The sequence below is a fragment of the Hyla sarda genome, chromosome 12 (assembly GCF_029499605.1).
Source record: "Hyla sarda isolate aHylSar1 chromosome 12, aHylSar1.hap1, whole genome shotgun sequence".
Taxonomy (NCBI): Eukaryota; Metazoa; Chordata; class Amphibia; order Anura; family Hylidae; genus Hyla; species Hyla sarda.
Window position 1 is genome coordinate 49042930 of NC_079200.1, and position 26128 is coordinate 49069057.

The following is a 26128-nucleotide window of genomic DNA, read 5'->3' on the forward strand; positions in this document are numbered from 1 at the left end:
GTAATAAAATAAAATTAAAAAAATATAAAAAAAGAAAATTTTAAATAAAGTAAAAAAATTTGAAAATCCCTCCCCCCCAATAAAAAGTAAAACGTCCGTTTTTCCCCATTTTACCCCCCAAAAAGCGTAATAAAAATAATACACATATTTGGTATCGCCTCGTGCGTAAAAGTATGAACTATTAAAATATATTGTTAATTATCCCGTACGGTGAACGGCGTAAACGTAAAAAAATATAAAATTGCTGCTTTTTTGTCACATTTTATTCCATAAAAAATTAATAAAAAGTAAAACCTAAGCAAAAGTGATACTGATAAACACTACAGATCATGGCGCAAAAAAGGAGCCTTCATATCGCCCCATATATGGAAAAATTAGAAAGTTTTATAGGTGGTCAAAATAGGGCAATTTCGAACATACTGATTTTATTAAAATGGTTTGAGATTTTTTTTAAGCGGTACAATTATAGAAAAGCATATAACATGGGTATCATTTTAATCATATTGACCCACAGAATAATGAAAACATGTCATTTTTACCGTAAAGTGTACAGCGTGAAAACAAAACCTTCCAAAATATGCTAAATTGCGGTTTTCTTTTCAGTTTTCCCACATAAATAATATTTCTTTGGTTGCGCCCTACGTTTTATGGTAAAATAAGTGAGGTAATTACAAAGTACAATTGGTGACGCAAAAAACAAGCCTTCATCTGGGTCTGTCGATGGAAATATAAGAGAGTTATAATTTTTAGAAGGCGAGGAGGAAAAAACGAAAATGCTAAAATAAAATTGGTCTTGTCCTTAAGGCCAAAATGGTCTTGGTCCTTAAGGGGTTAAAATGAAAGCAGCCTGGTCTATTTTATGAGTATGCTGGTTTAGATCTTGGTCTTGCTATAGCAGGAGCTGAAGCATTGTGGAACCAAGGAACCAATGCATATACTAGGGATGTCCCGATACTAGTATCGGGGCCGATACTCAGCATTTGCATGGTATCGAGGTCTCGTTTAATGTCTCAGAAACCTGCTGCTTTAGGGCCCTGCTCCGCTGTCCCCTTCTCCCGATCGCATCATAGTGTCCTATGGAGGAGCATGTGACACACACGTCACTCCTCCTCCTCCCCTGCGCCCAGCGTAACGCTATGGAGCAAGCAGAGTGACGTGTATATCACATGCTCTTCCATTGGATGCCATGATGTGATCGGGACAGCAGAGCGGCAACACCCGAGGACAGCCGCAGGTGAGTACTGTCTATAAGAGGGGGGGGGGGGGGGGCCTGCTGTCTACAAAGTGGGGGGGGGGTGATGTCTGTCTACACGGGTGAGTCCCTGTCTACAAGGGGGGGGGGCTGCGGTCTACAGGGGGGGGGGCTGCAGTCTACACGGGGGCTGCTACTAATGTCTGCAACTATCTATACTACCTACAAGGGGATACTACCTACTATTAAAGGGAATCTTACAGCAGAGTCACCTGCATTAACTTGAATTTATATGTAGATAGTGCAGGTGACCCGGTTTCTACTGCTGCTCACCATGTGAACGTCAGTGCAATCGCTCCTGAGACATCGGTCTCGCCGCCAATGCAAATTCCCTGTTCTGCCCAATGGAGAAGAGAGAAATCTTGGCTCCTACTACAACAGCTGCTTCCATTGTACACAACAAGGAACCCACGGTAAGCAGTTCTAAAAACAGTCACCCTGGGGTCAGATACCCTTTAAAATAAAAGTACTCGTACTTGGTATCGGCGAGTACTAGAATTAAAGTATCAGTACTTGTACTCGGTCTTGAAAAAATGGTATCGGGACATTCCTAGCATATACCATGCTGCAACTACTGAGCTTGTGCTAATATTTCCACCTGACACATCAAAGAAAACCAGGAGGGATTAGACCTAAGGTTTCCAGACACTTTGCTGTGTGAGGCACAGATATTTCTGTTCATTTGCATATGGTGTAAAAGTTAAAACTGGGGTAAATTGCTCATTGGGAGCAACACGTGCTTAAGAAAGATCTCTACAGTACCTGAAACTTGATTAAAGTAGTTTAAGAGGACATTAAGCTGCCAAATGTTCCCTTGGGGCCCTTTTGGGGTACACCTAGAAGGTAAGCTTTCTATACCAGCCATTGACTGGTGTTTTTCTACCAATGCTTTGGTTCTATTCAGAAGGCTACTCAACCAGTGCATCTGGGAGCTGATGGCTTTCTTGCTGAATTTTTGAGATTCTGTAACTAAATGGTGTCAGTGTCAGTTATGGGTTATGCCTTATTTGGAGGCAGATAATCTAAAAAACTAGAAAGTAATATTTTAAAAATAAATCTGTATTTATGTTACAGGAAAACAGTAAAAAACTGAAAATGAAATTTCCACCCAAGATCCCAAATCGGAAAACCAAAAGCAAGACTAATAAAAGTGGCGTCACACAGGCCAACATGAATGAGAGTTTGGAAATTAGTAAATTGGATTCCTCGATCATCTCTGAGGGCAAAATCTCCAGTGTAGGTCCTCAAATCCAAGCACTGACCATACAAAAGGCAGCTGCAGGTACACAATGGTCTCATACTATTTATTTAGTTACATGACAATTGCGTTGGATAACGGCAGGAAACTAAAATAAAAAATGCAAGTTTGTGTTTTCCAAAATTATCAATAGAGTTAATGTCAGAATAGACATGCTTGGGAGAAGATCCTGATGAGTAACATTTATATGGAGGAAAAAGTTGGATGCTATTTGGGGAAGTGGCACAGTAGTGTTAATTTAGTGTTGGGGTAGGCCTAGGGCACATATTGCTAAGTTGTGTGTATGCAGGCTATTTCACAGATGACTTAGCATCTGCAGGTCATTTCAAAGAAAATGTTTTCATACCTTGCCCTTTTGTTTTCTTAGAAGGTTTAATGAGTCTCTTGAGGGACATGGGAAAAGGCTATGTAGCCTTGTGCTCCTATAACTGCAAAGAAGCTATCAACATCCTGAGCCACCTACCTTCCCATCACTACAACACAGGTTGGGTTCTGTGTCAGATTGGCAGAGCCTATTTTGAGTTGGCAGAATACTTGCAGGTAAGAGGTGTAATTTCTTCTGTTGCAGAATTGTATAGAATAAAATCAGCACTGTCAGATCCCAAAAACTTTTTATATGTTAATAATGAGAATTAAAGACATTTTGGAATATGGTTGCTTAAATTTTTTTTTTAGATTTGAAAATAAACAGGTCCCCATACCTACTGGGACACTAACCTGTCCTGCAGCAGCATAAGGCTTGTCCATGAGTCATGGACAAGAGATGATTCATGAACGAGGCTGCATGAGCAGACAAACCAATCCCCTCTCACCACCACAAGAGGGACATGCCCCCCTTTCCCTGAGAGGATTTCGAACACTGTGAGCTAATGAAAAGAGGGATTTTTATAATAAATACAGGTGATAGAGGCATTCATTCTTTTTTGTGGGATCTGTCAGGTATGCTTTAAGATAATCTGTTAAGTGGGGGATTATCTTAAAGAAGATTTATTTACCCTACAGAGATTCTGGCATTTTAGTCTTTAAATTCAGGAAAAAGGGGTAATCCAGGGAACTGAACTTTTCTCTATCGGCTCCATTGGGGGACACAGACCTTGGGTATATGCTGTTGTTGCTAGGAGACCTGACACTGTGGAAACCAAAAAGTCTGCTCCTCCCAGCAGGATATACCCGCCTACAGAGCCTGAGGTAATCAGTTTAAGCTTAGTGTCTGCAGGAGATGGACACTAGTCTGGGGTTCTCCCCAGACTTGGTTTAACTTTTTTTTATTTTTTCAGATAGGGACGTTTAGTTTCTTATTTCCTTTTATTTTCCTGTTTCCCCATTTGCGATTGAGGGGGCACAGACATCGTGGATGTACTGTCAACACCCTCTCGCCAACAGCCAGCGCTTGCGGTTGTACCTCACGCGTCCGGGTCCCCCACTTTTCCCTGCTCGTCTCGCTTTTCAAGCCTGGCATGATGCAGGTGACTAAAAGCTGGCTGAAGGCTTCATCAGGAAGACTTCATTAGGTAAGTTCTTCTGACTAAGGTGAGTATATTTCCCCCTTTTTTCTTAGGTACTGGACTCTCAACAACTGGAGACACCCTGTTTTCTCTAAGGGTTTGTTGGACTGGCCAGGAGGGGTTCTTCCCTCCCTTTTTAGTCTATGGGGGAAAGTTTTTATTGGGGTTTGAGCAGTGGCATTTATATATTGTTGGCATGTGTGTGTTTGGTGCACAGTATGTATGAGGCGGCTGTCCTCTGCAGCCGCGGCGTATCTGTTTGGCAGGCGGGCGTTCCTTCAGCCCAGCCGCATAGAAGTTTTTACTTTAGTTTTCAGCAGTGTTCTGCCGACGGCGTTCGCCCGCTCTGTTCCCCCGAGGCGCACATGCGTTCACAAGGTGCACTCGGGGCCTGGGTTGTTATTTCTTCGTTGGCAGGTGCGCGTTAAGCTCCGCCCACCCTGAGCCGCCGAAGCTTTTCAGGATGGCGCGAATCCCCTCCAATCAGCGCCGTGCGTGCGCAGGGGGTTTGCAGAGCCAATCAAAGTGTCCTTGTAATTGACACGCCCCCTCTGGCCATTGGTCCAACATTTTCTCTCTCTCTGCTCACAGCAGCAGTCTGAGGGACCAAGACTAGGGGTGAGACTGTTCCTTCCTCTAAACAGATATCTAGGTCCTTAGTTGCTTATTACACCTGTAATAGCTGTAACACAAAATTGTCTGGTTCTGCTGAACCTACTTGTTCTGCCTGCACCACTGCTCCCCCAGATCCCCGGCTATTACTACCCGGGATGTTCTACAGGTTCGGCCTTCCCTCCAGCCTGGGTTTCTTCCCTCTCACAGTCTATATCCGACTTGGCGCACGTCTCCCGTTCTGTGGTGACTGCCTTGGAGAGGTCCTCTCTCCGTCGGCCCTCCGGGGGGACTCTGTTTCCTCTGAATCATCCCCGGGGTCTTCGGACAGGTACGGGCGTTCCCATCATAGGTCTCGCCCCGCTACCTCAGCTTATCACAAGCGTCCCTCTTCCAGAGGGCGCTCCCGCAGTCACCGCTCTGGCTCTCCAGAGCCGCGTACCGGGTCAGTCTCTTCCCAATCTAGGGCCGCCTCAACGCGTTCCCATTCACCTGGAGAGCTTGTGGATGAGGTTTCCGAATAGACATCCGTCTCAGAGAACCGCTCGGATTCTGCCGACACTGTGAACTCATTGGTTTCGGCCATAAGAGACACCTTTCATCTAGAGGAACTTCGGACATGGCTCCAGAAGTTGCCTTTCATCATGCCCGACCTCTTCCAGGGCTGCCTCACCTCGTTCTCATTCACCTGGAGAACTTGTGGATGAGGTTTCTGATTCGGCCTCCGACTCAGAGGGCTGCACGGATATGCCTGATGTGGTGCTCTCATTGGTTTCGGCCATAAGAGACCCCTTCCAGCTAACTCTAGAAGTCTCCTTTCTTCGTGCCCGTCCGGCACCCAAGACTTTCAGCTCTCTCGCTGAGTTTGACACCCTGCTGGAATCCGCCTGAAAGCACCCTGACTAAAAGTTTCAGAAAACGAAGGAGGTTCAAGCGCAGTATCCTTTCGCAAAGGACCTCATTGTTTGGTGGACCTCCTCCAACTGTGGATCTACCGGTCTCCCGCCTCTCTAAGGCGACTGTCTTGCCGTTGGCTTTTGCAGCTGCCTTCCAGGATCCAGCGGACAAAAAGGTGGAGACCTTGGCAAAATTTGCCTTTTGAGACAGCAGGTTCTTCCTGCTTTTGCTTCTGCCTGGGTGTCAGATGCCCTTTCAGTATGGTCTCCCAACTCCATCAGGGTAGTATTCAGGATCCCTCCAGGGGATTTATCTAGTCCAGCTCTCCGAGGCTCCTATTCCGGAGATTTTCTGGGTTCTGCTTCCATGCGCAGCCGCTGTGCTGCCTTTGCCACAGGCTACCTGGTAGCCCTCCTTTGCTCCATGTGGCTTATAGCCTGGAATGCGGACACAGCCTTCAAGAAGTGAGGCGACAAGCGGAAAGAGTTCCTTATACCTCTGGATAAGGCTCGCAGAACCACTTTCCATCGGAAGTCCTCCTCCTTCCGGTCCTGCGGACCTTTGGTACCAACAAAGGTCCAGCCAGGCGCCTTCACGGGGAGAGGGCTCCCTCCTTCCTGACCCGTCCATCCCGGAGGTCGGCTAACCGTTCCGGCTGTTTGGCTGCCCCAGCAGGCACCCGTAGGCCTACTTCGACCTGAGGGGTCCCCCCCCCCCCCCCCACCCGCCGACTTTTCTCGGGTGGTTGGTCGCCTTACTCTTCTGGGATGCCTGGACACGCACTTTCCGGTTTCCTGGGTCAGGGATGTTGTAGCCAACGGATACAGGGTCGAATTTGCCTCCCTTCCATGGGACTGCTTTTTTTTTTTTTCTTCCCGGACCACCCGGGTCTCCTCTCTAGCGGAGGCATTTCAGGGCACATTCCAGTTCCCTTTCATCCAGGGAGTATTTGTCCCTGTTCCTTCAGGGGAACGTTTTCAAGTTTTTTTTTTATTCCAACCTCTTTGTGGTCCCCAAGACGGGTGTTGCTGTTTGCCCAATTTTAGTTCTCTAGCATCTCTACCAGCATCTTCTGCTTCCCATTCCAAATAGTCTCTCCGTTCGGTGCTTGAGTCCATGGTTCAATAGTTTTTCTTCCCTCGGTGGACATCAAGGATGCCTGCCTCCACATTCCAATATTTCCCGGTCATCGGCGGTACTTCCACTTTGCAGTTCCGGACGGCCATTTTCTATTGTGGCTCTCCCTTTCGGTCTGACCACTACTCCGTGGGTCCTTACCATGGACTTGACGCCTGTGATAGCCCTGTTATGGACAAGAGTTGTTTCAGTGATTCCTTTCTTGGACGACCTCCTCCTGATTAGAGCTCCAACCAGGGCTCAGACTCTGGGGAGTCTTAGTCTCAACCTCCAACCCTTGTTTTCTTTTCGGTTGGATGGTTAATTGTGACAAGTTCAACCTCTCCCCTGGGGCTCCAGTTCGACAAGGCCTCTGCCCGCTTTCGACTCTGCCGTACATTCGGCTGACTCTCTTGTCAGGAGTCGGATAACTTTGGCATCCTGCTCCAGTTTCCATTCGCTTTTGCATACTGTCCTGGGTCGGTTGCTGGCGGCTGTGGAGGCCGTGCCATTCGCCCAGTTTCATCACCGACCTCTTCAACTGGTGATTCTCTTCCGGTAGGACAGGTCCCCTTTGTCTCTCGACTGCAAGATTGTTCTCTCTCGACAGCCTTGTTGGTCCCTTCTATGGTGGCTTCGTTTTCCCCCTGCCTTTCAGGGGCGCTCCTTCCTACCCCTTCCTGCTGGTCTGTTGGACTGAGGAGGTGTTTTTCAAGCCCTTCTCCCCATCAACATGCTGGGACTAGGGCAATTCTATCTTTGCTTGCTTCTTTGGGAAATTCCCTTCTGGGCAGAACTCAAGTTTCCTACCATCTCAGCGATCTTCATTCCGGACATACTCAACTGGTAGGTGGTCTGTCTCAGTTTGCAGTGACTTGCAACCTCTAGGGCGCTCCAGACGAGGACCTCTACTCGTCCCGCCACAAATTCAGCGTTCCTCTCTCCTGGTCGGGCTTTGCCCTACCTTATCTATTTCTTAGGCGGGCGTGGTACGTCGTCTCGGTCAGGCTCCTAACGACTTACCGCTGTGCCTTCCCTCTCGCCCAGACCTCCTATCTTAGGTCCCCTGTGCCACCCCTATTTACCGTCTCGGTTTTTGACGGCGTGGAGGTTGAGACCGCGGTTTCTCTTCCCAAGTGGTTCGCACCATGCTGAGGGCTCGCAAGCCTTCCTCTGCAAAGATTTACCACCATACCTGGCGGTCTTATTTTCATTGGTCTGAATCCCAGCTTTTTTTCTCTGGTCGTGGTTTTCCTTCCCCGACCCCTTTTCTCTTTCCAGCCAGGGTTGGCCCAAGGGTTGGCTCTCAGCTCCCTTTAGGGTCAAAGTTTGGCCCTTTTCATTCCTTTTCAAAGTCCTCTGGTGTTCAATTGTCATGTCCAGACCTGCTTCAGGGAGTAGCACACACTGCCCCTCCTTCTCGGTCCCCTTCTCCCCCTTGGGACTTACTCTTGGTCTTAGGTGCCCTGCAAGGCGCTCCTTTTGAACCTCTCGGGGACATTCCTCTTCGCCTTCTTCCCTCCGTTAAGTGGGTGTCAGAGCTGGCAGTTTTCTCCTGCCGTTCTGCCTTCCTGGTGGTATACTTGGGCAAGTTGCTTTCCGTCCTTTTTACCTGAGATGGTTTCGACTTTTTCATCTCAATGAGGACATCGTCCTGCCGTCTTTTTGTCCGGCCCCTTCTCATCCCAGGGAGTTTGCTCCACAAACTGGTGTTGGAGAGGGCTGTTCGGACTTATCTCTCAGTCGCTTCCTTTCGGCAGTGTGACTCCTTTTTTTGTTTTTCTGGAACGTCGTCTTACAGGACCACCTGCTTCTACGTCCACCATTTTTCGGTGGATCCGGTCTGCTTACCGCTGCAAGGGGAAGATTCCCCCTTCCGGGTTTTGGCTCATTCCGCCCGTTTTTCGGGGCATCCTGGGCCTTTCACTTCGTGGCTTTGGCCTCGCAGTTCTGTACAGCGGCCACGTGGCCGTCTTTGCTCTCTTTCACAAGGTTGTACCAGATTCATACTTTTGCATCAGCTGATGCTATTCTGGGCCATAAGGCGTTGCAGGCGGCGGTCCAGCCGTTCACTTAACTGATTCCTTACCCACCTCAGGCACGGCTTTGGTACGTCCCAAGGTCTGTATCCCCCAATGGAGCCGATAGAGAAAAAGTGATTTTTCTCTTACCGTAAAATCCTTTTCTCGGACGATCCATTGGGGGACACAGCTCCCGCCCTTTCTTTGGTGTTCCTGTGTTTGGTTACCTGTCCGAGGATGGGTTCAGTTATTTTTTTGTTCTGGTTGCCTTGGACTGGTCTTGGTTCTCTTCCTCTCGGTCATCTCCTACTGCTTGGTGACTAAACTGATTACCTCAGGCTCTGTAGGTGGGCATATCCTGCTGGGAGGAGCCGACTTTTTGGTTTCCATAGTGTCAAGTCTCCTAGCAACAACAGCATATACCCAAGGTCTGTGTCCCCCCCAATGGATCCTCTGAGAAAAGGATTTTACAGTAAGACAAAAATCACTTTTTTAGGAATTTATGAGACAAGTGTCTGATCGTGGGGATTCCAAACTCTTGGGACTCCCCGCAATCACTTGTACAGGGCTCGACTACTTACATGTCCTCTGAGCAGAGCATCCCCCACCTTCCTGAATAAATGCAATTGACCAGCCTGCTCAGCCAATCATTGGCCATATCGATGTCTCGCCACAGCCCGTGAATGGCTCAGCGGGCAGTCACATGCATTATATGTCAAAGGTTTTTATAAACGACAGTAACCCTTTAACCCCTTAAGGACTGAGCCCTTTTTCACCTTAAGGACTCGGCCATTTTTTGCAAATCTGACCACTGTCACTTTAAACATTAATAACTCTGGAATGCTTTTAGTTCTCATTCTGATTCAGAGATTGTTTTTTCGTGACATATTCTACTTTAACGTAGTGGTAAAATTTTTTGGTAACTTGCATCCTTTCTTGGTGAAAAATCCCAAAATTTGATGAAAAATGTGAAAATTTTGCATTTTTCTAACTTTGAAGCTCTCTGCTTGTAAGGAAAATGGATATTCCAAATGATTTTTTTTTTTTATTCACATATACAATATGTCTACTTTATATTTGCATCATAAAATTGATGAGTTTTTACTTTTGGAAGACACCAGAGGGCTTCAAAGTTCCGCAGCAATTTTCCAATTTTTCACAAAATTTTGAAACTCTCTTTTTTTCAGGGACCAGTTCAGGTTTGAAGTGGATTTGAAGGGTCTTCATATTAGAAATACCCCATAAATGACCCCATTATAAAAACTACACCCCCGAAAGTATTCAAAATGACATTCAGTAAGTGTTTTAACCCTTTACGGGTTTCACAGGAATAGCAGCAAAGTGAAGGAGAAAATTCACAATCTTCATTTTTTACACTCGCATGTTCTTGTAGACCCAATTTTTGAATTTTTGCAAGGGGTAAAAAGGAGAAAATTTTTACTTGTATTTGAAACCCAATTTCTCTCGAGTAAGCACATACCTCATATGTCTATGTAAAGTGTTCGGCGGGCGCAGTAGAGGGCTCAGAAGGGAAGGAGCGTCAAATGGTTTTTGGGGGGCATGTCACTTTTAGGAAGCCCCTATGGTGCCAGAACAGCAAAAAACCCCACATGGCATACCATTTTGGAAACTAGACCCCTCGGGGAACGTAACAAGGGGTAATGTGAACCTTAATACCCCACAGGTGATTCACGACTTTTGCATATGTAAAAAAAAAAAAAAATTTTTTTACCTAAAATGCTTGGTTTCCCTAAAGTTTTACATTTTTAAAAAGGGTAATAGCAGAAAATACCCGCCAAAATTTGAAGCCCAATTTCTCCCGATTCAGAAAACACCCCATATGGGGGTGAAAAGTGCTCTGTTGGCGCACTACAGGTCTCAGAAGAGAAGGAGTCACATTTGGCTTTTTGAAAGCAAATTTTGCTCTGGGGGCATGCCGCATTTAGGAAGCCCCTATGGTGCCAGGACCGCAAAAAAAAACCACATGGCATACCATTTTGGAAACTAGAGCCCTCGGGGAATGTAACAAGGGTTAAGTGAACCTTAATACCCCACAGGCGTTTCACGACTATTGCATATGTAAAAAAAATAAAAAAAATTTTACCTAAAATGCTTCTTTTCCCAAAAACTTTACATTTTTAAAAAGGGTAAAAGCAGAAAATACCCCCCAAAATTTGAAGCCCAATTTCTCCCGAGTACGGCGATACCCCATATTTGGCCCTTTACTGTTGCCTTGAAATACGACAGGGCTCCAAAGTGAGAGCGCCATGTGCATTTGAGGCCTAAATCAGGGATTGCATAGGGGTGGACATTGGGAATCACTGGCGTAGAATACCCCTAACAGGGTGCCTCCAGCTGTTGCAAAACTCCCAGCATGCCTGGACAGTCAACGGCTGTCCGACAATACTGGGAGTTGTTGTTTTGCTCCATCGCAGGCTGTCCCTCACCGTCGCTCCTGGGGCCCCGATCCCAACATTGACGCCGGGGATCGGGGTCCCCAGCACCGGGGGGTCGTCTTCCCGCACCCGCCCTCCGGAAGAGGGGCGGAGCGGGTGCGGGAGTGACACCCGCAGCAGGCGCCCTGATTGGTCGGCCGGTAATCCGGCCGACGAATCAGGGCGATCGTGAGGTGGCACCAGTGCCACCTCACCCCTGCAGGCTCTGGCTGTTCGGGGCCGTCAGAGACGGCCCCGAACAGCCAGTAATTCCGGGTCACCGGGTCACTGGAGACCCGATTGACCCGGAATCGCCGCAGATCGCTGGACTGAATTGTCCAGCGATCTGCGGCGATCGCCGACATGGGGGGCATAATGACCCCCCTGGGCGATATGCCGGGATGCCTGCTGAACGATTTCAGCAGGCATCCGGCTCCGGTCCCCAACCGGCTAGCGGTGGGGACCGGAATTCCCACGGGCGTATGGATACGCCCTGCGTCCTTAAGGACTCGGGATGCAGGGCGTATCCATACGCCCTGCGTCCTTAAGAGGTTAAGATGACACAATACATGGGCTATAGCCACATCACCTTCATTGTTTACCAGGCACAGTGTAGTGCCAGCTTTGTCTGGTGTTGCAGCTCTGTCCATTCGCTTAAATGTTACATAGTTACATAGTTAGTATGGTTGAAAAAAGACATGTCCATCAAGTCCAACCAGGGAATTGAAGTGAAGGGTGTAAGGGGATAAGGGAAAGGGATGTAGTTTTTTAATTCTGCATAAGCATTAATGTTATTTTGCTCCAGGAATGTATCTAACGCTGTTTTAAAGCTGTTAATTGTTCCTGCTGTGACCAGTTCCTGAGGTAGACCGTTCCATAAATTCAGTCCTCACGGTAAAGAAGGCGTGTCGCCCCTTTAGACTAAACCTTTTCTTCTCCAGACGGAGGGAGTGCCCCCTCGTCCTTTGGGGGGGGTTTAACCTGGAACAGTTTTTCTCCATATTTTTTGTATGGGCCATTTATATACTTATATACATTTATCATATCCCCCCTTAAATGTCTCTTCTCAAGACTAAACAATTAAAACTCCTTTAATCGCTCCTCATAGCTAAGATGTTCCATGCCCCATATTAGTTTAGTCGCGCGTCTCTGCACCCTTTCCAACTCCGCAGTGTCCCTTTTATGAACAGGCGACCAAAACTGAACAGCATATTCCAGGTGATGCCGTACCAATGCTTTATAAAGGGGAGTATTATGTCCCTGTCCCTCGAGTCCATGCCTCTTTTTATACATGACAATATCCTGCCGGCTTTGGAAGCAGCAGCCTGACATTGCATGCTATTCTGTAGTCTGTGATCTACAAGTACACCCAGATCCTTCTCTACCAGTGACTCTGCCAGTTTAATCCCCCCTAAGACATACGACGCATGCAGGTTATTAGTACCCAGATGCATAACTTTACATTTATCCACATTGAACCTCATTTGCCAAGTGGATGCCCAGACACTTAGTCTATCCAAGTCATCTTGTAACTTATGCACATCCTCTATAGACTGTACTGTGCTACAAAGCTTGGTGTCATCTGCAAAGATAGAAACAGAGCTGTTAATACCATCCTCTATATCATTGATAAATAAATTAAACCGCAGCGGGCCCAGTACTGAACCTTGGGGTACACCACTAATTACCGGGGACCAATCAGAGTACGAATCATTGACCACCACTCTCTGGGTACGATCCATGAGCCAGTGTTCAATCCAGTTACAAACTAAAGTTTCCAAGCCCAAGGACCTTAACTTGCCTGTCAGACGTCTGTAAGGGACAGTATCAAACGCTTTGGCAAAATCCAGAAACACTATATCCACAGCCATTCCTCTGTCAAGGCTTCTACTCACCTCTTCATAAAAGCAAATTAGATTGGTTTGACAACTTCTATCCTTAGTAAACCCATGCTGGCTATCACTTATAATACTATTGTCCCCTATGTATTCCTGTATGTAATCCCTTATAAGTCCTTCAAAACAATTTACCCACAATGCACGTTAGACTTACCGGTCTATAATTGCCTGGCGAAGACCTAGAGCCCTTCTTGAAGATTGGTACCACATTAGCCTTGCGCCAGTCCATTGGCACAATACCAGACACCAGAGAATCTCTAAATATCATGAACAAGGGTACAGATATTACTGAACTTACCTCTCTAAGAACTCCTGGGTGTAGTCCATCCGGCCCTGGAGATTTGCTTACATTTACTTTACTTAACTTACCTTGTACCATCTCTACATTAAGCCAGTTCAGTACATTACATGATGTGTTACCAGCACTGACCTGGCCAATGTCAGCTCCTTTTTCCATAGTGTATACAGAACTAAAGAACCCATTCAGTAGCTCCGCCTTCTCTTGATCGCCCGTGACAACCTCCCCATTATCATTATTAAGGGGTCCTACATGCTCTGTCCTTGGTTTTTTTGTATTTATATATCTAAAAAAATATTTAGGATTACTTTTGCTTTCTTTGGCCACCTGTCTCTCATTTTGAATTTTTGCTGTTTTTATTACATTTTTACAGATTTTATTAAGCTCCTTGTACTGTTTAAATGTTATAGCTGACCCATCAGATTTGTATTTTTTGAAGGCAATTTTTTTGTTGTTTATTGCTCTAACATCATTTGTCAGCCATGTAGGATTTAGTTTTAATCGTTTATATTTGTTCCCCTTTGGTATATATTTAGCTGTATAGTTATTTAGAGTTGATTTAAAGATGTCCCATTTACCTTCTGTATCAGTATTTGACAACACCTCCCCCCAGTCTATGTCCTGTAGTGCAGCCCTCAGCCCAGGGAAATTTGCCTTTTTAAAGTTATATGTTTTTGCCTTCCCCGCCTGTCTTTGTTTTCTACATTTTAAGTCAAAAGTAACTATTTTGTGGTCGCTATTACCAAGGTTTTCCCGCACAGTTACATTACCAACCAGCTCTGCTTTGTTGGAAATGATCAGATCCAACAAGGCATCACTTCTTGTTGGGTCCTCCACAAACTGGCCCATAAAATTATCCTGCAATAAATTTAGGAATTGTCGCCCCTTTGTAGTTTTAGCCAACCCCGGACCCCAATCTATATCTGGATAGTTAAAATCTCCCATTATTACCACTGTACCTGCCTGGGCGACCCTCTCTATTTGTTTATACAGCCGACCTTCTATCTCTTAAAGTGATATTAGGGGGTCTGTAGATTACACCAAATATAATTTTTTCAGTATTTCCCTCCTTTTATAATTCTACCCACAGTGATTCCACATCCTCAGAATCATCACACACTATGGCATCGTTCACACTGACTTTCATACCACTTCTTACATACAAACAGACTCCACCACCTTTTCTGTTCATTCTATCTTTGCGAAACAATATAAACCCCTGCAGATTAACAGCCCAGTCATGCGAGGAGTCCAGCCATGTCTCAGTGACCCCAACTATATCAATATGTTCCTCCAGTATCAAGGCCTCAAGCTCCCCCATTTTATTTGCTAGGCTTCTGGCATTTGTGAACATACACTTTACATTTCCATTAAGTTTTACACATATAGTCTCACTAATGGGATTTTCAGAGTTATTGGGGTTAATGTTATTATTTAAGTTATAAGGGCTAATTGTACTATTTAAGTTATTGGGGCTAACGGTATTTTTTGAGTTAATGGGGCTTATTGTAGTTATTGAGTTATTGGGGCTAATGGAATTTTTTGAATTATTGGCATTACAATTTTTCGGCCTACATTTATTTTTACGGCTGGTTTGTAACCCATGGATCTCCTTATCTACTGCTCTTAACCTCCCCCCACAGGACTCCTCTCCACCCACCATTATGTCCTGACCCCTCTCTAACCTATCCATCCCCCTGTCTGCTTTCTTTGCTTTATTATCCTCCCCCCACTCACCTAGTTTAAATACTCAGCCACCCCTTCCAGGATTCTCTCCCCCAGCACAGCGGACCCCCTTCCATTCAGGTGCAAATTATCAGTAGAATAGAGTTTGTACCCCAATGAAAAGTCAGCCCAGTGCTCTAAAAACCCAAACCCTTCCCCCTCACACCACGACTTAAAGGACAAGTCTCACAGTAAACAATTGTTCAGCTTTTAGTGCAGAAGGTAAAGTTATATAGGTTTGTAAATCACTTCCATTACTAATGCTGCTTAGAAACCAGCTTTATCTGCATTCTTCTGTCTGACAGGAAATTCAGCTGTTCCAGGTTTTCATGACTTTCGACCCCCTATTCAGGCTGTTATCAGCAGCATCCAGGGGCCGTGACGTGACAATTACCCAGAAAACCCCTGTGCTGCAGAGAGCTGCCTGAGCTCGGCCTTAGCCCCTCCCATCTGATGAATATTCACACTGTCCTCCCTCTGTTCTGCAGTGATTGGCTGAGCAGCACTGCCTATATGCCGGCTGATTCAGATCATAGTTCTCTCCCCTCTCCTTGCTAATGTTTTTACACTGATAACGGAGGAGAGGGGGGAGGGGAGGGAGCTGCCAGCGTAGACCTGTCACACTGAGAATGGAGGGGAGGGAGAGTAGAATTGTCACACTGAGCACTGGGGAGAGAGGAGTGCAGGGCAGAGAAGGGGGGGGAGGTGATTGTGCCACTGTAAAGCTGTTTCATTGAGAGGAGGAGGGGGAGGGAGTGATTTTACAGTGTAAAACTGCAGCTTCAACTCCAGGGTCCCTCTCTCTGAGCACTGAGATTACATTTTGTTTCCTCGTGGCCACCCTGCTGTATAGGGCTATGATTGGAGCTCAGTGTTATGTGGGAGTGACTAACATAAGTTAGGGGTGGTAACAAGCTCTCTGCTCAGGCAGCTGAGAGCAGGAAATGTGAGCAGTGCATGCAGGGAAATGTAGTCTTTGAGATCACAGGCATAGCCACCATAACCAGGAAGTAACTGCAATTTATGAGCTGAATAGCCGGTGAATGGGGGCCGGAAAAAAAATCACAAACATGTCAGAGAGGTGGTAGGTGAATATACTATGGAATGGCTAGGTATTTTTTTTTTCTTTGCTGCATGGGATATCTTCTTTAAGCCATGCATTTAACTCCCTAAGCTCCCGCTGTCTTTCCTGCGATGCGCATGGCACAGGAAGTATTCCAGAGAACACAACCTTAGAGGTCCTTCCCTTCAGCTTGGCACCTAGTTCCTTGTAATTATTCTTCAAGGACCTCCACCTACCATGTATTCTGTCGTTGGTCCCCACATGGACCACGACAGCTGGGTCATCCCCAGCCCCCCCTAGTAATTTGTCCACCCTTTCCACCACATGCTGAACCCTGGCACCAGGGAGACAGCAAACCATTCGGTTGAGGTGGTCTTGGCGACAAATTATTCTATCCGTCTTCCTGATTATAGAATCCCCTACCACAACTAACTGTCTTGGCCTACCTGCGTTACCATCCCCCACACTACTAGTTGAGCTGTTCCCCCGGCTGTTAGGGAGACCAGTATCCACTAGGGTTGCCATCTCTGATACTGAGGCCCTGACGTCATCGCCCAACTTGGCAATTTTACTTGGGAGATCAGAAGCAGAAGTGACCTTCCTTTTCCTTGCCCCCTTTCCAGTCCCTCTAACTACATTAACCCAGCTCCCTACTTGGGCCTCCTGGCTAGTTTCTTCAACCTCCATTTCTACCCCACTAACTGCTTGCTCTGTAAGATTGTCAATCGCCCTCAATGTTGCATTTTGCTCCTCTAGATCTCTAATACGAGCTTCCAGGTGGGCAACATGCTCACATTTGTCACAGCGGTATTCACCCTGAAGCTGCTGCTCCAGAGATGTATACATGTGGCACAATGTGCACTGAAGAAAACCTCCAATCCTGCTGTCCATATCCTTGGTGACAAACAGCTGTTATTAACTATTAAGAAAAACTACTTTTATCAAGGGAGTGTAATACTTACAGTTACAGTGGGTCCTGCTTACAACTCCTGCTTTTTAAACTTCTGCGTATAAAACTTCTCAGATGTAACACTTAATAATACAACACTTTATTAAGTGTACCAGGCCTAGTAAACAATGAAGATGATTCAGTGTTCAGTATGGGTGCCAGGTTTATTTTATCATATGGTACCTAAGTGCTAGTTTGTGTCTGTGCAGGCAGAGCGTGTGTTCTCTGAGGTCCGCAGGATCGAAAACTATCGTGTTGAGGGCATGGAAATTTACTCCACCACGCTGTGGCATTTACAGAAAGATGTGGCACTGTCGGTACTTTCTAAGGACCTCACAGATATGGACAAGAATTCACCAGAGGTAAGGGTTGTGCATTTGGAGAATTAATTTGTGTGTAGGCTCAGTCAGGCCTAAAAGCAATAGAGAAAACTGATTTTGATCCTGCAGCCCATAATTTTCCATCTGCAGTTAAATGAATATATGGATATTCTGACAAATGCATTCATGGCATATCTATAGTATTACCATAGATATCTGATGGGCTGGGATTGTTTACCCCAGGGACCCATGGCTATATGACAACAACGCAGGGGTTTATGAGACTCCTTTTTTCCCAATTTAGTTGCTGTGGGGAAAAGAGGAGGCAAAGCCAGAAATGCCATTTGTCAGTATTCACTTTTAAACAACAAATACCCAGCCTCTGGATTTCTAGAATATCTAACAATATTTGTCATTTCAGGCTTGGTGTGCTGCTGGAAACTGTTTCAGTCTGCAAAGGGAACATGATATTGCTATTAAGTTCTTCCAGCGGGCTATTCAAGTGGATCCTGGCTATGCATATGCTTTCACGCTATTGGGCCATGAATTTGTACTCACAGAAGAATTGGACAAAGCACTTGCTTGCTTCAGAAATGCCATCCGGGTCAACCCTAGACATTACAATGCATGGTGAGATACAAGGGTATTCAGCTACTTCTGCACTGTCATGTTAAGGTGGGATCACACACCACTGTTTTGGGGAACTGCCACTGAGTGATAGTGGATCTAGCAAAAAGGAGTGGTATCAGTCCTTTCCGTATATTTTTGGCTTTGGTTACAAACTCTGAAAAAGTGCAGTATTTTTACAAATGACACTGTGTGTGACACCAGTTTACGCCTATATTGGAGCAGGCATTCTATTTATCTGTATATGGCCACTGCTTTACAAAGCATTTCCCACTGATATTGTCTTATGTTGCCTCACTGCCCCAGGTATGGTCTTGGAATGATTTACTACAAGCAGGAGAAGTTTAGTTTGGCAGAGATGCATTTCCAGAAAGCACTAGATATCAATCCACAAAGTTCAGTATTGCTGTGCCATATAGGAGTGGTAAGTTTGTTTCTTCCTGTTTTTCATTCTCACCATCATCATGTAAGTTCATGATGTTGATATACCTAGTAACTTCATATGTACTATTTCATGTTTTTGTTACAGGTGCAGCACGCACTCAAGAAATCAGATAAGGCTTTGGATACTCTGAACAAAGCTATTTCCATAGATCCCAAAAACCCACTATGCAAATTCCACCGAGCCTCCATTTTGTTTGCAAATGAGAAATATAAGGTATTTTGATAGCCTCTGATGTGTATACATTAGGAGTTTACATGAGTATAGTTTGTTATTTAAATTTTTTTTTTTTTTTTTCTTGAATCTCTTAGTCTGCACTGCAAGAGCTGGAGGAATTAAAACAGATTGTCCCCAAGGAATCCTTAGTTTACTTTTTAATAGGAAAGGTAAGTAGGTCAGAATAGGAGTGTAAATTGTAATGTATAAATGACTGCATCTACCATGTTTCCTTTAGTTATCTGCATGGTTTCTGTTCTTAGCTTTACCTTATAAAGATCTGAATTAAATTGCCCTCTTCAGACCTGCCTCCATTTCATCACTGCCCTTGTTTTTCTGCATATATAGTCAAGTTAGCAGGTTGTCTGTGTCATTGGGGGGAACACAGATGGGCCTGGGTATAGGCCGCCGCCAATAGGAGGCAACGACACAAAATAAAATTTAACTCCTCCAACCAAACTATATCCCTCTTGCAGACTATGAGCTAACTAGTTTTAGCTTAATGGCCGCAGAACACCAACCTACCTGCTTGGTAGTTCAATCTACTCTTTATTTTTAACCAGAGACAAAAAGGAAAATAGAGTTGACTAGATCACCCTGTAAGCCCACTACAGTGTTTATAGGGTGATCGAACATGACGTAACTTATCTGCCCTACCTCAAGAATAAAAGGAGACATGGCGGCGCTTCTCTTTCGGCCTAAAGCTATGGAATCACCTGTATAACCAATCATCTTACTTTTAGCCCTTTCTTCTGCACTCAGGGAGGGACTCTAGTGCAGACCTAGGATGCAGTAACAAGGCCTGTCTCTACTAAAGTGGATATTCTGAGGTCAGTATAAATAGGAGAGACATAGGGCACTGTGTGGTAGGGCTGGGCGGTATACCGGTTCATACCGAAATTTTTGTGCTGCACGATATGAATTTTAACCCATACCGCAATACGGGTTTGGCCCCTCCCCCTCGGGAATGAATGAATTATCAGCGCTGCGCTGTCCCCATTGGGGAACTAATCAAATGTGACCCGCGATCACTGTTCTTCCCCCCCCCCCCCCCCTAAATTATCAGCCCAGCGCTGCTACTCACATATGTCACCTGCAAGCGGCCGCCGGTGCTGGCACTCTATACCAGTGGTCTTCAACCTCCAGATGTTGCAAAACTACAACTCCCAGCATGCCTGGACAGCATTTTTCTGTCCGGGCATGCTGGGACTTGTAGTTTTACAACATCTGGAGGTCCGCAGATTGCAAACCACTGCTCTATTCTGTGTCCCTACATTGCCCGGGCTGCAAAAGGTAAACCAAATAAACTTTAACTCCCCTTCCCGCGTCGGTCCAGATCAGCTTCCCAGGGAATGGAACGTCGGACAGCCGTCAGCCTATCACCGGTCGCAGCGAATTTCCTCCTCGGCCAGTGATAGGCTGAGCCCACTGTCATGTAAGAAGCCGGCTTCTTACATGACAGTGGGCTCAGCCTATCACCGGCCGAGGCGGAACATCGCTGCGACCGGTGATAGGCTGACGGCTGTCCGACGTTCATGTCCCAAGCGTTAGGCCGACATCGGAACATGCATTAGTTTTTGTTTACCTTTTGCAGCCCAGGTATAGGGATACCACACAGTATAGAGAGTGTCAGCGCCGGCGGCCGCAACAAACAGGAGGACCAGGAGGCAGCGCTTGCGGGTGACGTGAGTAGTACCCTGATGGGGACAGTGGGGCTCTGGGATAATAATAAATTTTAGGGGGGAATACCGTTATATACCGTGGAACCGCCAAAGGTTACAAAAATACCACGATAGACATATTTAGCCATACCGCCCAGCCCTACTGTGTGGTGATAAAATAACACTTATCGGCTGCATATTGCCCTGTTTTTCTCCTTTGGTTAGCCAAAAAACAAGTGTTTTTACTTTTGTTGACTCATTGCTGGCTCTCTTACACAGGCTGTTTGCCTGATAATCGGCCCGTATAAGTCCTCTGGAACTGGCAAGCACCTTGTTTTTCTGGACATCAGGCTGCCCCCACATTTTTGAAATTGCTGGATATGAATTTCTTTTCAACCCCTTACTGTGTTTTTAGCACTTGACCCAGTACTTTTGCACTTGATCCAGCACTTGACCCTGGATCAATATGTCAAGGTCCAACATGTCTGCATAGAATCTATTTGCTCGTTATAGTAATTCCCCATGTTACACGTATGCAATACTCTGTAGACACCAAGAATGTATACCTCCACTTCCTCATCTGGATGTCCTACTTGATATTACTCTGCTATCCAGGATTGCCACTACCAGCTTATGACAATGGCTCCAAGGGTTTTCGCAAATTTACTCTTAATCTTTGATGTCTTTCATTTATTTAAGAAATCAGTCTTTTCATGCTTTCTAGGTCTTTCGACACAGAATTAGCCAGAATTCTTCTCTTAAAAAAACGAAAAACTTTTCTGCAACTGGTGTCCGGTCTTTTCAGTCACTCCCCATTGTCGATCCTCTGTATGTGTAAATTCGGAGCCCAATGGTCTTCTCCATTGAAGATTCCTAGTTTCACGCTCACCACCTTCAACTAACCATCCTTGCTCATTGGGACCTGTTGAGAGAGTCTTTGGATTGTCTGAGCCTCTTACTCCAATCACTTCTGTAGTTTCCTCACTGATGGCTTCATTCCCTGAAGGTATCCCTAGGTTGTAACTTATTTCCTCTCTACTGGCTGATACATAAAACTTATACCAGTCTCCTTAGTTGTTGAGGAGTCTTCAACAACCTTGTCATTCCGGGCTGTTGCTCTGCTGATGATATCCTTATTCTTTCTTACTTCCGGCATTCGACTCTGTCCAGTCATCCTCTCAGAGGTCAAACATACAACTCCATGTCAGTCACCTACCTAAACTACCAAGAAGGGTCTCACAGCACCACCATCATAACAGATTACCAACATCCTGAGGTAGGTAGAAACTCATGTTCCAGAAATTTAAGCTTTACATTCCAGTCGACAACTGGTTTGCATATTTTCTCAGCCAAAACCAGATCAATACAGGGGTCCCAACGTCTTCAAGGAGATCTGTTCAAAAGATGTGGACCTCATAGCATCCTGGCTAAATCGGAAGCTGTCACACTTCATAACTGGAGCTCAAGTTCCTTAAGAGTTTAGTGGTTTTACTGGTAATCACTTCACTCTACTTCTGCCCTGCACGTTTGAAGAAGATCCAGACAATAGGCATGCAATATATCAGACTGGCCTCCCAGCGTCACATTAAACTTCTATTCCTTATGACCAGTAATGCCTCTTCAATAGGATATACTCATTCAATGTCCTTTCTTTCACCCAGACAGGGTTATATTGAATAATATTTTGCAGGTATGAAAGGCTGAAATCTGAATTTCAACCATTCACAGAACTCTACAGGGTTTTTGTCCTCCACTGCCTTTGTGTTGTTGGGTTTAGCAGACATTGTATATTAAGGACCATTTTTAAATGTCTCAAGGTTATTTCTGTCCCCCCAATGAATGTTCTGAGAAATGGATTTTAGATGTAAAAAAAAATTTCCCCACATAAAAACTTGTACCAGATTTGCTCTCTTAATACAGGGTTTCTTGTTTTATGTAATTAAAGTCCAATGTATGCTTAAAAGAAGTTGCAGTTCTTCACTATTTTTCAATATCTCTGCTTGCTGGCAGTGAACAATGTTCAATCAAAAAAGTTTTGCCCAAGGTCTAGTTGTCTTCTAAACAGTAGTAGTGGCATTCAGTAATTATGTTGATGAAGGCAGAAAACTGTTCAGACCCAATATTTGTCAGAGCTAATGTATACAGTCCTAGACTAGGAACACATGAAATCTGTCTTCTGTGTTGTCATGAGAGATTTCTATAAAGTGTCCACTGCAATAGAAGCAAACTGTCAGCTGTGAATATTTGGGCCGTATGTTTGCTTTTCATCCTCTGGGTGTTACCATTCACTGACAGGAAAGAGTATTTAAAAGGCTGTGGAGCTAAAACACAAAGTATGGAATGTTAGGGGGTTGGGGGATGCGGCAAAGCGCTATGCAATCTTTAACTCGGTGAGACATTTTCACCCTGCCATACTCTGCCTCACTGAAACTCATCTAACAGCAGAAACCACCTCGGCCCTTCATAGGACATGGGTCGGTCATTCTTACCATTCTACCTTTTCCTCTCATGCTAGAGGGGTTAGTCTGCTGGTCCACAAATCTATTCCGTTTAAGGCGGTCTCCTCTAGCGTTGACCCTGATGGTAGATTTGTCTGTGTATTGTGTGAGGTGTCTCATCGACTGCTTATCATGGTTGGTGTATATATCCCTCCCCCTTTATAGTGGTGATGTCGTACGCCGTATTCTCACTATAGCGCCTGGATTCCCGGTGGCCCCCGTGCTTATATGTGGTGATTTTAACCAGGTTTTGGATGCTTCCAAAGATAAGTTTTGGGAACTCAGGCCCCTTCCTCTTCTAGGCCTACTGGTCTTGCTAAGCTGTTAATGGAAATAGACTTATTTGATCTGTGGCGCCTCCGTAATCCCTGTGTTAGACAGTTCTCCTGTTACTCGGCCATGCCTGGCAGTTGGGAATGAGACCATGGCTGGACTGGTTAGAGATATTGCATATTTGGCCAGGGGGTTGTCGAATCACTCTCCAATCCGTTTACAAATTGATTTAGGGGGGGATGGCGGTGGGGTGCGCCCTCTATGGAGACTGAACCCGTTCTGGCTACATTTGCTAACTACTGCTGAATTAGTTGGTGCGAAACTCAGGGACTTTATTGCACTTAATGATGGTTCGGCTTCGGTCTCCATGGTCTGGGACTCTCTAAAGGTGTTCATGCGTGGTCTGTTTATTCGGGACATAAGTATCCACAAGTCCTTCACTAGAGACAGGGGTGAAAAGTTGTAATTGTCTGTAACTGAAGCTGAAGCTAGCTATGTCTTGCACCCTACCCCTAGAGCGGAGGAAGTGTGGCTGAGGGCGCAGGATGACTATACTAAATACTTGGAGGAGACGGGCGAACATAAGAGGTTTTTTAGTAAGCAGCGCTACTTTGAGTGTGGTGAGGGAACGGGTAAATTGTTGGCTTCCATTGCTCGGGCCTAGCAGGGGGTTGCATATATTGGCTGTTTGAGGGATGGTCGGGGGAGAGAGGTCAAGGCGGATGAGGACATCTTGGGTGTGATGGTAGACTTTTATGGGGAGGCTTACTCTACCAGGGCCTCTTGTACTGAGGAGGCCTTGGCGGTCTTTTCTCTGGAGCAGAGGGACAAGCTGGACTCTCCCATCTCTCTGGAGGAATTGGTACAAGCTCTGAAAGATGTTGCTAATGAAAAGGCCCGGGGCCGGATGGCCTTCCGAGTGAGGTATATAAAAAATTCTCAGGGATACTCCTCCCCCAGCTGTTGCGAGTGATCGGGTCGGCGGCTTTGGAGGGCGCTTTGTACTCCCGGGTACTCGCTAACAGATTAGTTAAGGTTGTATTCTCTCGTCCATGGGGAGCAGACTGGCTTTATGCCAGGTAAATCTACAGTAGATAATATTAGGAGAGTGTATCTTAATTTGCAGATGACTAAGGAGGGTGCAGGGGCTAGATCGATTTTTTTTTTTCATTGGACGCTGCCAAGGCATTTGATAGCGTCGAATGGAATTATTTATGGTAGGTGCTGGGGGCTATGGGGTTCGGACCCAGGTTTCTTTCCTATGTTAAACTCCTTTATCAATGCCCGACTGCCGTCTTCGGGTTAATGAACGGCTTTCCCCATCATTTGAGTTGAGGAGAGGTTCGCGGCAGGGGTGCCCCCTGTCGCCTCTACTCTTTGCACTAGCTATAGAGCCGCTGATTTACTTGGATTCCGTTATGGATCCATGGAGGAGAGAGTAGCGCTCTACGCAGACGATATGTTACTGTTTTTGGGTGATACTGCTAGGTCCCTGACCCCTGCTATGTCTATTATTACTGAGTTTGGTACCTACTCTGGCCTGCTCATTAATTGGGACAAGTCGGTACTGATGCCCCTGGATCCTTTTGCCTGGTATTCCTCAGATAGCCCTCTCTAATATCTAGGTGGTTAAGATATTTAAATATTTGGGTATTACCATCACACCCCTTTTACATGATTTCATACCCCGGAATCTGACACCCCTACTGGACAGGAGTTCTCAGAAGGTAGCTGTCTGGTATAAATTGCCGATCTCAGTGGTTGGCCGGACTAATCTAATAAAAGCATGAGCATGGTGCTCATGCTGCAGTTATTGTATGTGCTGCAGAACTCACCTGTGGATAGCAATGTTTTACTTTCATAGGATGCAGCGGCTTTTCAAGCAGTTGGTGTGGGGGGGGGGTGCGACTGCTAGGATCAAACTTGAGACATTACAAAGGGGAAAAACTTCGGGTGGACTGGCGTTACCTAATCCCTGGTTGTGTTATCTTGCCTCGCAACTACATCAGGTTAGGGGGTGGGTGAAGAAGTCTCTCCTGGGTCCTACGGGTAGATTATTTATGGCCAAACATGGAGGAAGGGTGCCATTGTATATTCTGGAAATTGGAGCCCTGACCAGACCTCCGGATTCCTCTACCACCCAGCTCCTTTGCAAGCTTTGGGGCCACATACGTAAGCTACTGGGTATTACAAGTTTAATTTTGTAGTGTACACCGCTGTGGCGTAACCCAGGCTTGCCAGTTTTCTGTTCTTTTGTGGATGCTGGTTATTGGGAGAGAAAGGGACTGTGTGAAGTGGGGCAGTTGGCTGTACAGGGGGTAGTCCGATCTTTTCAGGACTTGCAGGAGGAGTTCGCTTTACCGCGCTCCTCATTTTATCGATTCCTGCAACTCCGTCATGTGTACGAAACTCAGAATTGGCTGCGGCTGATGGAGGTGCAAACTAGCAGGGTCCTGGAATCTGTAGTTACGAAGAGGGAATCTGCGGGAGTTATTTTTTGGCTGTACGGTGAGCTCTTGAGTTATTACCATGAACATTTCCCCTTAACAGTCCGAACTAAGTGGAAGAGAGACCTTGGTGGGCTGAGTGACGAGGAATGGTCTACTGCTTTGTCGCTTACCCCGTCATTGTCCCTGTCAGAGTCTAATAGACTGCCGCAGTTGTTTTTTTTGCACAGGGTGTATAAGACCCCACTGTTCTTACATAGTATTGGAGTGCGGTCTGACTCTGCCTGTCCTAGGTGTGGTGAGTTGGAGGCTCACCTGCTTCACATGGTGTGGGTGTGTCCCATCTTAGATACATATTGGGCTGATGTGATACATCTTATCAGGGCTGTTTATGGGGTTACACTGCATAGAGAACCTAAGGTGTGCTTACTTGGCCTTATTGGTTGTGATGAGGAACCCTCCTTGAGAGAAGTGGGGATCTTACTTGTGCTGTATCAAGCCAGGAAACTGATCGCACAGTTCTGGATCAGACAGTCTCCTCCGGGTGTAGCTGATCTTATTAAAAGATTACGGCAGATAGTGCGCTTGGAGAAAGGGATATATATTAAACGTGAC

At 45.8% G+C, this 26128-nt stretch overlaps 1 protein-coding gene across 2 annotated transcripts in view; it reads left to right on the forward strand.

Moving 5' to 3' along the window:
• Positions 1-26128, forward strand: part of CDC27 (cell division cycle 27) — a 75039-nt gene that overhangs the window by 29266 nt on the left and 19645 nt on the right. For both annotated transcript variants that reach the window (XM_056547956.1, XM_056547957.1), the window contains 7 exons: positions 2327-2534; positions 2878-3050; positions 17239-17391; positions 17771-17979; positions 18283-18400; positions 18506-18634; positions 18730-18804. In XM_056547956.1, the coding sequence (XP_056403931.1) occupies positions 2327-2534; positions 2878-3050; positions 17239-17391; positions 17771-17979; positions 18283-18400; positions 18506-18634; positions 18730-18804 (1065 nt within the window). The remainder of the gene's footprint in view (positions 1-2326; positions 2535-2877; positions 3051-17238; positions 17392-17770; positions 17980-18282; positions 18401-18505; positions 18635-18729; positions 18805-26128) is intronic.